General features: G+C 40.3%; 1 protein-coding gene across 1 annotated transcript in view; it reads left to right on the top strand.

Annotated features, from left to right (window-relative positions):
* Window positions 1-14,488, top strand: part of LOC149283151 (adenylate cyclase type 3-like) — a 46,635-nt gene that overhangs the window by 15,445 nt on the left and 16,702 nt on the right. The window contains exons 3-8 of the mRNA XM_089497924.1: window positions 12,040-12,170; window positions 12,532-12,643; window positions 12,909-13,036; window positions 13,387-13,545; window positions 13,746-13,911; window positions 14,356-14,475. Coding sequence (XP_089354050.1) covers window positions 12,040-12,170; window positions 12,532-12,643; window positions 12,909-13,036; window positions 13,387-13,545; window positions 13,746-13,911; window positions 14,356-14,475 — 816 coding nt within the window. The remainder of the gene's footprint in view (window positions 1-12,039; window positions 12,171-12,531; window positions 12,644-12,908; window positions 13,037-13,386; window positions 13,546-13,745; window positions 13,912-14,355; window positions 14,476-14,488) is intronic.

The following is a 14,488-nucleotide window of genomic DNA, read 5'->3' on the forward strand; positions in this document are numbered from 1 at the left end:
AACAAAGACATAGAAAGTAGAAGATGTCACTTATAGCCATACTGTCACGGATCTTATTCATGCGTGTCCAGGCTGGCTCCCTTTCACACGGCACTGCTGCCCGTGTAATTATAGAAAGCGTTCGTTTAACAGATAATTATACATTCCCTGCCCAAAGGAGAAATGTTACCGATGTAATGTTAGAAGTAAATAATATTGAAAGAAACGGCCACTTTGAAAATCACGATACGGGCAGAAAATTAGTCAACTTGGCTTAGTTTTCTTTATTGATTCCTAAAAAAGTTGACTTTATTGCCCCCTGGATTTCGCATTAAGGTTTATATCATATCGGTATCACCTTGTGACATGTGGCAACATGGGAGAGCACCGTGTGGTTATGTAACATTACTGTTACGCCAGAGAGCGGCTTCTACACATAGGGATTTGCTAAATATGCAAGTGCGAAGATAACACCTAAGGGGGAAAAATAATGTGAGATTAAAGGGACTGGTAGAGATAAGAAATAGGCAATAAACCAACCCATGTTATAGAAAATAAAGTAAGGGGCCACTATATACAATGCATGGTCTACAGGTTGGTTTCGGGCATCGTATATAATGCCTGGTATGCAGGCTGGTTTTCGGGGATCGTATGCAATGCCTGGTTTGCAGGCTGGTTTCGGGCATCGTATGCAATGCCTGGTTTGCAGGCTGGTTTCGGGCATCGCATACAATGCCTGGTTTGCAGGCTGGTTTCGGGCATCGTATGCAATGCCTGGTTTGCAGGCTGGTTTTGGGAACAATAAAATCAATGTCCCAGAGTGACCTGATCCTTATCTTATCAGTAGACGTGTTTTTAACGTCAACGTGTGCCAACCAGTAAAATTTACCGCTGTGATGTAACCTTCTGACGCCATCAACAGAGTCCCATGGCCACGAATACAGAGTCAAGGCAAAGCCGTCTAGTCTGATCGCTCACCCGCAGCCTTGTGTACTTTCAAACAAAACATTTTGGTATCAGAGCAGGCTGTGTCTCCGATCCTCGGCTCTGTTTAATCGCCTGTTCCTTACACGCAACAATTCTGCAAAGGAAACATAGAATCCTGTTACACAAATGTTACTAAACCTGTTAGTTTGTATCCACGTGAACATTTCACAGCAAGGGACTGAACAAAAATAACATTAAAGAGACAGTAATCCTCACGCTGAACATTACTCAATCTAAAATATGATGGGGGTTGAATTTATATAAAGGCGATTCTATATGGGCATAATTTACTTTAAAGAAACGAATTAAAATGCAGCAAGTCGAGGTGTGTGTGAGTATGTACGTGTGTGTGAGTATGTACGTGTGTGTGAGTGAGTGTGTGTGAGTGAGAGTGTGTGTGTCTGTATGTATATGTGTATTTACACAATGGTGCCTCCTTCTTTGGAATATGTGGGTCACTTAGCCCTAGCGCAGTGAAGGGTTAATGGACAGAAGCAGCAGAATATCCTTTTGTCATAAACATCTGCTGCTCTGCTCCTTAAAGAGGAAGGCAAAAGGGAAACAAATGTCTACAGATAACAGAGCGAGAAATCCTACAAATGGTTAATACGCAGCTGCCCGAGAATGTATTTTGGGGCAAAAACTACAACTTGGGTAAAAATGAAAACCACAACGTATTTTAGAAATTGTATTTTTAAAGAGATGCGGGCGCTGGGTGTTCTCCGTTAATACGGATGTCACAATGTCCGGCTCATTGCTCTCCGGTTTTCCTGGGCATTGTGACAGTCCCTGGAGCTATAAATAGAGATCAGTCAGACCTTCCCCAGGGGGAACCCGCATGGCATTCAGCAAAACTCGCTGTCATATATACAAACCTCATGTTTCTACTGCACGTTTTTTATCTTCCCTTCTGAGATCAGATGTAAGCCTTGGGTTGTATGATCCCTCCATCAGACTCTCCATCACTCTCCCCAGCCTCCCACCATCAGACTCTCCCCAGCCTCCCTCCATCAGACTCTCCCCAGCCTCCCACCATCAGACTCCTCCAGCCTTCCTACATCAACTCCCCCCAGCCTCCCACCATCAGACTCCTCCAGCCTTCCTACATCAACTCCCCCCAGCCTCCCACCATCAGACTCCTCCAGCCTTCCTACATCAACTCCCCCCAGCCTCCCTCCATCAGACTCTCCCCATCAAACTCTCCACAGTCTCCTTCTTTCAGGCTCACACCCAGCTTCCGCCATCAGACTCTCCCCCAGCCTCCCACTATCAGACTCCTCCAGCTTTCCTCCATCAATTCTGCCAGTCACCCAGCATCAGACTCTCCTCCAGCCTCCAACCATCAGACTCTCCCCAGCCTCCAACCATCAGACTCTCCCCAGCCTCCCACCATCAGACTCTCCCCAGCCTCCCACCATCAGACTCTCCCCAGCCTCCCACCATCAGACTCTCTCCTCTATGTATCAGATTCACCCCAGTCCCGTCAGAGAACGCATCAGATCATTCTTTCCGGTTTCCCAGCTTCCCTCAATTCGATTCTTCCCAGAACCTTTCCCCCCCTCCACTCTTCTTTATATTTTCCTCTTAACGCTTTCCTAATTAATCTGCTACAATGGAATCAGTCTCTAATTACCAGTTATTTCTTTCCATTTTCAAAAACAAAAGGCCCCTCAGATTGGGACGTCAACTGCTTTTGCACATTTAATAAGGCTTAATGCTGCAGTCCCCGTGGGAACCTCTAGCGGGGTTACAAGAAGGACGCTGTCTTTCAACTACAACCCTTGCCAGGCTATCCCTACGTCGCTTGTCAATGCTGAAAATCATAATGTGTAATATACAGGGTCCCAGAACTAGCCGAGGTTTACCAGACGGGGCAGAAACGTTGTCTCTTTCCTCAGAAATTCTGCTGCTTCATACTGTTCTAGAACCTCACGCACATTCTAAAGCCGTGTTTGGAATCCTAATGTAAAGTTCAGCGCGTGACATCCATTCCGGGGACTCGCTCCTCTTACAGTTACTCTAATGAGCGGATTACCAGGAACGGGCTAAAAATAGAAATATAGAAACATGGATTTTAGCAGAAGACAAAACTAATGAACCCATAAATACAGCCCAAACTCCAACGAGTAGAGCCTTTGTTCTGGAGCTACGGACAGCAAGCAGAATCCCTATCTAATGTATTATTTAACCATCTCACTGTCTGACCTTCTGACTCCTCTGCTGGAAGACCATTCCATGCGTCGGTTTTAAGACATAAAGCTACATTTTATTATATAAAATTTCAGATTTAAAAAAAAAAAGATCTACTGAAATATATTTTTTAAAAAAGATCAAAAAGTTGTTGTTTTTACCCCGGTGCATTGATCGAGAGTTTATCCCCGGAGAAGACTTTCTGCAGATCTGCCGGGCGGCAGGGACATAAGGTCTAGTAGCTGGAGGCCTCGGCGCACCAGAATAGCAACCATAGTACGTCACGTTGCTTCATCGGAGACGTGTCTTTTTTTTTTTTTTAACCCTGCCAGGGCAAGAGGGTAACTCGGTGCAGAGAGCCTTTGTGCAAATATTAGAAATAGTGGGTATAAGTGCAGGAGAAATGGACACACCAGCCGCCTACTGCGCAAGAAAACTTAAACATGGGGCAGACATACGGCTCCCGCCTCTAAGACGAGACCGACGACTGATTAAGGTTTGACTGTAGAGCAGCTGCCTGGTACCGGGAAAGCAGAGGTCGCTGCCGAGTCCCGGAATACCACTAAGCGACTTGAACGCAAAATGCTGATTCTAAGTTGGTAACAAAGTATTCACAAGGATTCCGTCAACTCCAACTTACTCTTAGTCAACGACTAAGCTCAGCAGAGGTTCCTCAAAGCTATCCTTCCAGAGGAACTCGCCGAGATGAGTTCCTCCAGAGTGGAGTCAGCATGAGTTGAAAGGCGCTGCTCCATTTAGTTAAACCATTAAGAGTTAACCGTCTAGAATGTTAAGAAAATAATCCTTTTCAACGTTCTGCCACGTTCAGATTTCACCCGGAGATTCCAATAACCAGAGCTTGTTGCCTGGCTCTGGCATTCAGGCATGATCACTACTCCACCAAGTTGCCCGGTCTCTCCACCCAGGTCCTATCCTCTCTCCACCCAGGTCCAGTCCTCTCCCCACCCAGGTCCAGTACTCTCCCCACCCAGGTCCAGTCCTATCCCCACCCAGGTCCTGTCCTCTCCCCGCCCATTCAAGTCTTTTTCTTGGGCTTTCCTGCCTCCTTTCATGGTTAGCGCTTGCCCCTTGCGGTCGCATCCCGTTCCTGCCCCCTACAAGGAGTGCTTGAGCTCTGGGGGCAGACCTGGGATGTTTCCAGGTATGTTCCTTGGGGACGAGTAACACAAGGAGATCCCACACAGGTGAACTCTGACCCCCGGAGCTGACACTTTATTGTCTCTACATTCTGCGCATAGATTTGCTTTTCTCCATAATTAATTAATACCCTCTAATCATATACCAGGAAGAGGAAACGAGATGTGAGTAGAAGTCATTATGGAATTGTTGGAACGCTTATGTTCCGTTGAACAGCGTTCCTCGCTAACCCCGTAGGATACGCGCAGCAACAAATACATAAAGGACATAAAAAAGGTCATGTGACAGGAATAAACCAATTACCTGTCACCGCCGTAACCAATATCGACTAAACTGCTCCAAGTCGTAGGTATCAGTCATCTGGTGAAATGACGGATATAATGACGAATAATGCGGATATTCTTACTTTAAAACATGGAAAAGAAATTCTTATGGTTGATAAATCAGTTCCATGTATATTTTCCGGCTCTGAACCTAAAACTACTGTATTAGCCTCTGCCACTTCTGCTGGGAGGCTGTTCCATTTATCCGCCACTCTCTATGACTAAACTTTTACATGACGCTCTTGCTGGAGGTAGTAGTAGCGGTGGCAGAGCGTGCCGGCTGCTTCGGCTGGGATAAGAGAGCCTTTTGTGCTCGGTTTGCTTACAAATAGCGCTGGAACGAGCCGGGAGCTCCTCGTGCAATCAAACAGCCTCATTGTTTTCTTTGGCCTTTAATAATAAGCCTTAGGAGGCTCACATGGCTAAGCTGGCCCCGATCGCCCGTGTCGGTGGGGGGTTCAGTTCAGGACAGATTAATGTAAGCGATATATAAACCCGTATGATCTGCGAGTGGCCATCTTGACTTCCCCATCGAGTTCAGTGCGAGCGGCTGTTTTTTGCCCCGTTCCCAGGGTGAAGGGGCAGATTCTGGGGGTCACACATGCCGGCGCTGACTCTTTCCTATTCTCCCCGCTGGGATCATATATAAGACTCCAAGTTTGCGCCCAGTATGTTATGGCTGATCTCCCTACTTGAAGGCAGGTGACTCAACTAAATGTATCTTTAAATAATGACAAGCCAAAGTTTCCATGACGACCGGTATCAGAGCCATTTGGGTGACACATTTGGTCGGTACATAGAATCTTCATGATGGGCTGTTAAGGGGTTAATATTAAGGTCTCTGGGACAGCTCATGTAGAAGGCTGGTTATAACTATGCCAAGGCAGCACATTAAAGGGTTAATATTTGGAAGGAACAGCACAGACCTCCGTTGATGTTACCGCTCCCTGGGGGGGGGTCTGATGGAAATCGGGACTGTTTAGGCACTTGGGAGGTATGGCTGATTCCTCCCCGGCAGGCTTAAAATGCCTGTTTAGAGCGGGTAGCGGTACGCTCGGCACAAAGCCGGCCGCGGGATTATGATTTGTGCCGGAGCAGGGGCCCCGGACGTGCGCAGCTGCTTGAGGCCCATAGTGTGACGCTATTTATAGCCCAGCAGGCTCGCTGAATACCAATGGGAGCGGAAGATGGAGAGCAGGCCTTTATCGAACCTTCCGGTTACCACGGCAACGCAGACCGGCCAAATAGCGGAATCAGCGCCTTTACGTTTGGACGAGATCCTCCAAGGTTCCGGCCGCGGCTCAGACGCCACCTGGTTTATTTTCTGCTAATTTATTACTTTTTCCTCCCCTTTTTTTGATTGCTGAGAGAATTGAGTAAAGGGGGGCGGGAGGATTCTCAAAAAATTTGCCGAGACAGCTCAAACCCATCAAAACGGCTTCTGTTGTCATGGTAACAGCGGAGCCCGGCGCTGAAATGCAAAAATCAGCAATAAATAAGTAAACCGAATAAAGAAATAAATACATTGTGATGTCATAAATAAATAATCTGATACTGAGGGTCCATCGCCATACCTGCTGACCCTGAGACTCCAAATATTAACCCTTTAATAGCCCATCGTGAGGATTCTATGTAGCAAATGTGTTACCCAAATGGCTCTAATACCGGTCGTCATGGAGACCTTGACTTGTCATTATTTAAAGATACACTTAATTGAGTCACCTGCATTCAAGCAGGGAGATCAGCCATAACATACTGGGAGGAAAATCACCAACTGGCAGTCTTATATATGATCCCAGCGGGGGGAATAGGAAGGAGTCGGCTCCGGACTGTGTGATCCCGAGAATCTGCCCCGGAGACCCTGAGACTGGGGCAAAAACCCCAAGCGTCCCCAGATGTGATTACTTGCTCCTCAGAGCACAGGAGATACCAGGAGGCATGAAGTCCGGAGTAAGTTTAGCTCCGGGATATATGAGCAGAGCAGGATCACAGCCGGGTCTCATGCAGGGAGTCCGCCGGGAGCCGTCGGGGGCCGCCGGGAGCGAGGCCGCCGTTACCAGGGCAGGGATCGGTGGGAATATTTTCATCGCTCTGCGAGGTTATTTCAGCTCCTAATGACATTATTGTCTTCATGCTAAGCCTTCCGGATACATTTAGACTGTAATGAGGCGGCTGACAGGCAGCAGCGGAGGCCGGGGGTCGCTGGAGGCCGCGGGCCGCAATAACGCGAATGTTCTTCAAACGAAACCCTTGCCAGGTTAGACGGTCCCTGGATCTAAAAAATAATTACTACGGCCTCGGATAACCCCGCTGGGGCAGAAAGAACCGGAATTCCGACACATGCCCCGCGCGGTCTGACACGCACATTATATTTTACTAAACCCCAAGCTTCTGGTGAAGCACACGCCGGTCATAAAGCTGTTGACGTGTATGCCATATGTATTGTCCACTACCACTTCTGCCGGGAGACCGCCCCACTTATCTACCACCCTTAATTAAGCAGCTCAATGTCATTTTATAAACTTGGGTTTCTTTTAGGGAACTCTTAAAAATTGTGAATAACTCGTGGAACTGTGATGCCAGGGGGTCCCTTTTTCAATTGCAGAACTCTTCAGGTTATTCCCCTTTTCCTCCCCGCCACAGTGACCTGTAAAACTGGGATTAAGTACCGCCAAAATGTGATATTTTGATGCTAAAACTTGATTTCCAAGACATTATTTGTAGCACCTGGTGACAGATAATACATCAGATTTGAAAATTGTGAATTACAACCCATGGCAGTAGAACCTGGGAATATCTGGGCCAGTCCCTCCACTGCAGGGACAGTTGGCAGGTATGCCAACTTAGTATGCCTAGAATCCTTTTACTTTGTAGGTAATTACCACGTATCACTAAAAGAAAGCTACCCCAGCAGTGTTAAAAGTGCCCCAAGGGGCCACTCCAAACCTCGGCAGCCTCTGTTTGATGTAAAATCCCGTATGTTTTATGTATCCGCGGAAATATTTACATTTCTAGACGGCAGGATTTGGCTCTTCTATTTAAAAGCAATCTGCGTCCCAGAAACACATCGCAGATAAGAATCTGGTCGCCGACCGACGCGTCGCTTTTCCAGAATATTCCGTTTTGCCGCTCGCTTCATTAAATTAACCTGCGTAGTGCCGATCACTGATTGACAGCTATGCCGGGTCCTGGACTGTATAGCGAGGGGGGCATTAGTGCCTGCAGGGATCTTGCCTAATCCCGGCTACTAGGGTAACATGAACACCCACACTCCACTGTGCATGCGCGGCCACAATCCACACACAATCCATACACAATCCATACACAATCCATACACAATCCACACACAATCCACACAATCCACACACCAGCCGCGCTGCCCTGTCTGAGGTATAAAGCTTTGTCACCTTCCGAAGGGGTTTATTTGTAAAGAAGCTCATTGGGAATTCTCTGTAACAAAGTCTCAGGCTAGATATTTTGTTACATTCTATTGGTTTTTTGGTCTCCATATTGTTGGCATCAGCACTGCGGAATATGATGGTGATATATTAACCAATTAATAATCATTTAAAGGGATAATAATAATAATACAACAACTACTACCACTACTACTACTACTACTAATAATAATAATAATAAACAATACTACTACTACAAATAATAATAATAACAACAATACTACTACTACAAATAATAATAATAACAACAATACTACTATTACAAATAATAATAATAACAACAATAATACAGGAATAATAATAACAAAAACAATACTACTAAAACTACTAATAATAATAATAATGCCAATACCACTACTATTACTACTACTAATAATAATAATAATAACAATACTACTACTAATAATAATAATAACAATAATAACAGCAAATAATAATAACTACAATACTACTACTATTACTAATAATAATAACAATACTACTACTATTACTAATAATAATTATAACAATACTATTACTAATAATACCAATACTACTACTGCTATTACTACTACTACTAATAATAATAACAATACTACTACTATTACTAATAATAGTAATGATAACAATGCTACTACTTTTACTACTAATAATAATAATAACAGCAACAATAATAACGATAATACTACTACAGCTACTACTAATAATAATAATGACAATACTATTACTATAACTACTACTACTACTACTACTAAAGAAAAAAACAGCAATAATAATAATAACAACAATAAAACTGCAACTACTACTACTACTAATAATAATAACAGCAATAATAATAACAACAACACTACAACTACTACTAATAATAACAATAATAACAGGAATAATAATAATAACAACAATCCTACTACAAATACTACTAATAAAATAACAATAATAACAATACTATTACTACTACTACTGCTAATAATAATACTATTACTACTACTAATAATAATAATAAAATAATAATACTATTACTACTATTACTAATAATAATAATAAGGACAATACTACTACTATTACTACTACTACTAATAATAATAATGACAATACTACTACTATTACTACTACTAATAATAATACTATTACTATGACTAATAATAACAATACTACTATTATTACTACTACTACTAATAATAATAATAATAACAATACTACTACTACAAAATATAATAATAACAATACTACTACTAATAATAATAACAATACTATTACTACTACAAATAATAATAACAATATTACTACTACTACTAATTATAACAATACTATTACTACTACTAATAATAATAAAAATAATACTACTACAAATAATAATAATAACAATAATAATAACAATACTACTACAACTACTACTAATAATAATGACAATACTACTATTACTATTACTACTAATAATAATACTATTACTACAACTAATAATAACAATACTACTACTATTACTAATAATAATAACAATACTACTACTACAAATAATAATAACAATACTACTACTACTAATTATAACAATGCTATTACTACTACTAATAATAATAATAATAATAAAAATAATACTACTACAAATAATAATAATAACAATAATAACAGCAATAATAATAATAACAATACTACTACTACAAATAATAATAATAATAATACTAATAATAACAACAATACTATTACTACTACAAATAATAATAACAATACTACAACTACTAACAATAATAATAATAATAACAATACTACTACTATTACTACTAATAATAATGACAATACTACTACTATTACTACTAATAATAATGACAATACTACTACTATTACTACTAATAATAATGACAATACTACTATTATTACTACTACTACTAATAACAACAATACTATTACTACTACTACTTATAATACTATTACTACTAATAATAACAATACTATTACTACTAATACTATTACTACTAATAATAATAACAATACTACTACTATTACTACTACTACTAATAATACTATTACTACTACTACTAATATAACACAAAGGAATCCTACAACACCTCTCATTTATAATATCATGACATAAATATCTTGGTGTATGTAAGGATCACATCTTAAGTTCAGGGAAACTCATGACAAATTGCACACCAAAAGAAAAAGAGGTCTAGTCTAAACAAGCCCTTATATTATAAAATATATATTGCTTTATTGTACCAAAAAATATAAAAACATTTACAGCATTTCATAAGTTGGACAAAAAAGGTCTCTTGAAAACAAATCGGAGCACATGGAGGGACTATAATTACATATATATAAAGTGACTTATGTGCATATAGACAATGACATAAATAAATAGGAATATTTATCACATCAATCAATCACATCAATTATACCATCAATTACTCACTATGGAGTGCACCCACATCCTCTATAACATGTACCTTTGTAAAATTACAAACATACACAAATAATCTAATGATCGTTGTCGAGCAAAAAAATGTCCATAAAGTGCTCTAGTGCTTACCCATTAGATAAATATGACCTCCACTTCCCCTACGCCGTTTCGGTTCTCTTTTTTCAAGGGGGCGCTGTTATTGCCTTATCGTGTAGATATATATATATACCCCTCCCATAGGAAGTTACGTGTTGAAACCAAATTGGCGCCGGCGCCACGTCTCCGCTACTACTACTAATAATAACAATACTATTACTACTACTAATAATAATAACAATACTACTACTACTAATAATAATTCTAACAATACTATTACTACTATTACTACTACTAATAATAGCAATAATAATAACAATATTACTACAACTACTAATAACAATAATGACAATACTACTACTATTACTACTACTAATAATAATAATAACAATACTATTACTTCTAATAATAATAATGACAATACTACTACTATTACTACTACTAATAATAACAATACTATTACTACTAATAACAATAACCATACTATTACTACTATTACTACTAATAATAATAATAACCATACTATTACTACTATTACTACTACTAATAATAATAACACTACTACTACTACTACTACTAATAATAATAATAATAACAATACTATTACTACTACAAATAATAATAACAATACTACTACTACTAATAATTATAACAATAATAACAGCAATAATAATAATAACAATACTATTACTACTACTACTAATCATAATAATGACAATACTACTACCATTACTACTACTATCAATAACAACAATATTACTACTACTACTACTATTACTAATACTACTAATAATAACAATACTACTATTACTACTACTTATAATAATAAATAGAACAACTAATACTACTACTAATAAAATTAATAATAATAAAAGCAATACTACTACAGCTACTAATAATAATAACAATAACAGCAATAATAATAATAAAATATTACCACTACTAATAATAATAACAATAATAATAATAATACTACGACTAATAAAAATAATAATAACAGCAATAATAATATTAAAAATAACAATACTACTACTAATGATAATAATAATAGCACTTATTTTTCGGATCCATACGAAGGTAAATTGTATTCTTTGATACACGCTGCAGAAGCGTGCCTGTGCCTGTTTTAAATGTAACTCTTGTAGCAGAGATTTTTTTTTTATTTAGAAACGTTAAACCATTGGTCAAATAAAGTAAGAATCTGTATTTTGTTTTTTAATTATTATCTTTGTAGTGGATTTAAAGAGGTTTTGCAGAAATATGTGATACCTAAAGCTGTTTGGGGGCTCCTAATCCCCTCGCAAGAAAAACAGATGGAATCTCTTGCTTTAAGCGTGAGGAGTCACTTTCCTTGGTTGGAATCCTCATGAAGAGGGTCTACATCAGAAACGTGCAGACTCGATGGGCAGAATGTTTCTTATCTGACGTTTGTATATTCCTTATTGTAAACCTGTGATTGTCTTCATTTCTCCAGGAGAGGCTCCTGCTCTCCATCCTCCCCAAACACATCGCCGACGAGATGCTGAATGATATGAAGAAAGATCAGAAACAGAAGGAACTGCAGCAGTTTAACACCATGTACATGTACCGCCACGAGAACGTCAGGTATGTGTCTACGTCCGGGGACTAGAGTCCTAGAACACCAACATGGTGGCCAACCTTTCTGTAAGGGGTATCTAGGGGACATTGTGAGGACCCAGCTCTGGGGTAATGTTAGCTAGAAGAAAAAGGCATTCTCCATGTCTTCAACAACTATGATGATTTCAGGATTACAAATTCTACAGTTAGCAACTTAGCATCAACTAATGGCCTTCTGGCGACATGCCTAGTTGAATGTATGGAGGCATGAATGTACAAAGGGCAGGAAAAGACTTGATGGTGAATGCGCATGTTACTTGTCTTCTAGTTTGTTGACTTTGTTGACATTATTCACATGTATGTTCTTTCCGTGTTCTCTCCTTGGCAGCATACTCTTCGCAGACATTGTGGGGTTCACGCAGCTGTCATCTTACTGCAGCGCCCATGAGCTGGTGAAGTTGCTGAATGAACTTTTTGCCCGGTTTGATAAACTGGCAGCGGTACGTACGCTGAGTGTGAACCATGCACAATAACCACCTCCTGAATTAACATATATATAGAGAGCAAGGTGACAATAATCGCATCCTTTTACCTCCTTATTTTCACTTATATAGAAAAAGCACCATAATAGGCTTTCATAAATAGGGTCTCGAATGTGCCAAAGATTCCAGATTTAGGGAGTAGAGTATGACATGGGTCACGTAGGTCTGAAATGTGTGCCAGGTATCTTCTTCTAGTTTTGAAGAACATCCTGATCTATTCCAGAAATACCACCAACTCCGGATCAAGATCTTGGGGGATTGTTATTACTGTATCTGTGGCCTGCCTGACTACAGAGAGGACCATGCCGTTTGCTCTATAATGATGGGCTTAGCTATGGTCGACGCGATATCGTGAGTACTGGTCTAAATGGTGACACTGGACCTTCCAGTGCCACAACACTTTGTGTCCAGTTAGAATGAATCCAGGGGCATCTTCTACATCCATAAGGGTTACCCTCTAAAATAAGTCTTTCATCCTAGTCTTATATCCAAAATATGGATGCTTTTAACCGCGTCTTCAACCTGAACTTCTCAGCATCTTCTCAAACCTAGCCTAAGACCTCATCTTCAAGCCAAAACCATTCATAGAATTACTTAAAGGACAACATTTTGGGTTTTATATTGTAAAATATTTCTGGAATGTTTCACCAGGAAGACTGTGCAGTTTTTGTGATTATTCACAGGAATTTTTGACCTTCTAGATACGTGAGAGAGAAGACAAAGACCGACGTTGACATGCGCGTCGGTGTCCACACGGGTACTGTCATTGGAGGCGTGCTGGGGCAGAAGCGTTGGCAATACGACGTGTGGTCAACAGATGTCACCCTGGCAAACAAAATGGAGGCTGGTGGAATCCCAGGGTGAGTGAATGTCTGTTAAACTGTTGTTGGCGGTAACGTTTGGCATCTGACATGGTTTGAGGGACACCCCTATGCCTTCTCTAGTTCCATTCTGCCCCATTCGTCCTCTATCTGGAAAAATACAGGCAAGCTATGTCAGAAGACTGAGACCTAAAACACCAACATCACGCAGTGATATTTCGTTGTTGTCCCCCATACAGACGGGTACACATATCACAGAGCACGTTCGACTGCCTGAAAGGAGAGTTCGATGTGGAACCGGGAGAAGGGGGCAGCAGGTGTGACTACCTGAGGGAAAAGGGGATCGTAACCTACCTTGTTGTTGTTCCAAAACAGCCGGTTAACAAGAATGGCATCAATGGGGTGGTGAGTCTTACAGCTTTCTCATACTCTCTTATATTCATTATATTCTTATGACCATGCGAAAAAGGTCCATCCGAGGTATGTTTCCCAACTCGTTTTAATATGTCGGCGGGTCCCATTCCTGCCACCAATATGTCTGGCGGGTGCTCAGCAAAGGAGCAGCTTGAATATTTCAGAAATAGAATATTCTATGGAATACTGATTTGATGTTTCCATAAAATCGATATAAACATTGATACATTTCCCATAACAACCATGTGTGATGAGTGATTTTTTCATTACCCGATTATACATTTATCAGGCTTATATCAATGAACTATATTTTCTATCTCAGCTAGAAGGCCGGTCCTGGTAACTACCACTCTCTATATCATGTAATATGTTTTACCCTATATCTTCTCCATCTCTCTCTCTTGGCTTTTTTCCCCCTTGTTTGGTTCCTTTCAGAAGCTGTCTCTGACATCGTCCCATGGAAATTCCCCCCAACTGATTAACACCAAGGAGTGCAACGGTAGCATCAATACCACATGCACCACGCCAGACGACAACGAAGAGCTGGACACTAGGGTAAGAATGGTGA

The sequence above is a fragment of the Sceloporus occidentalis genome, unplaced genomic scaffold (genome assembly GCF_023333645.1).
Source record: "Sceloporus occidentalis isolate IW3139 unplaced genomic scaffold, rSceOcc1.0.p SCAF_111, whole genome shotgun sequence".
NCBI lineage: Eukaryota > Metazoa > Chordata > Lepidosauria > Squamata > Phrynosomatidae > Sceloporus > Sceloporus occidentalis.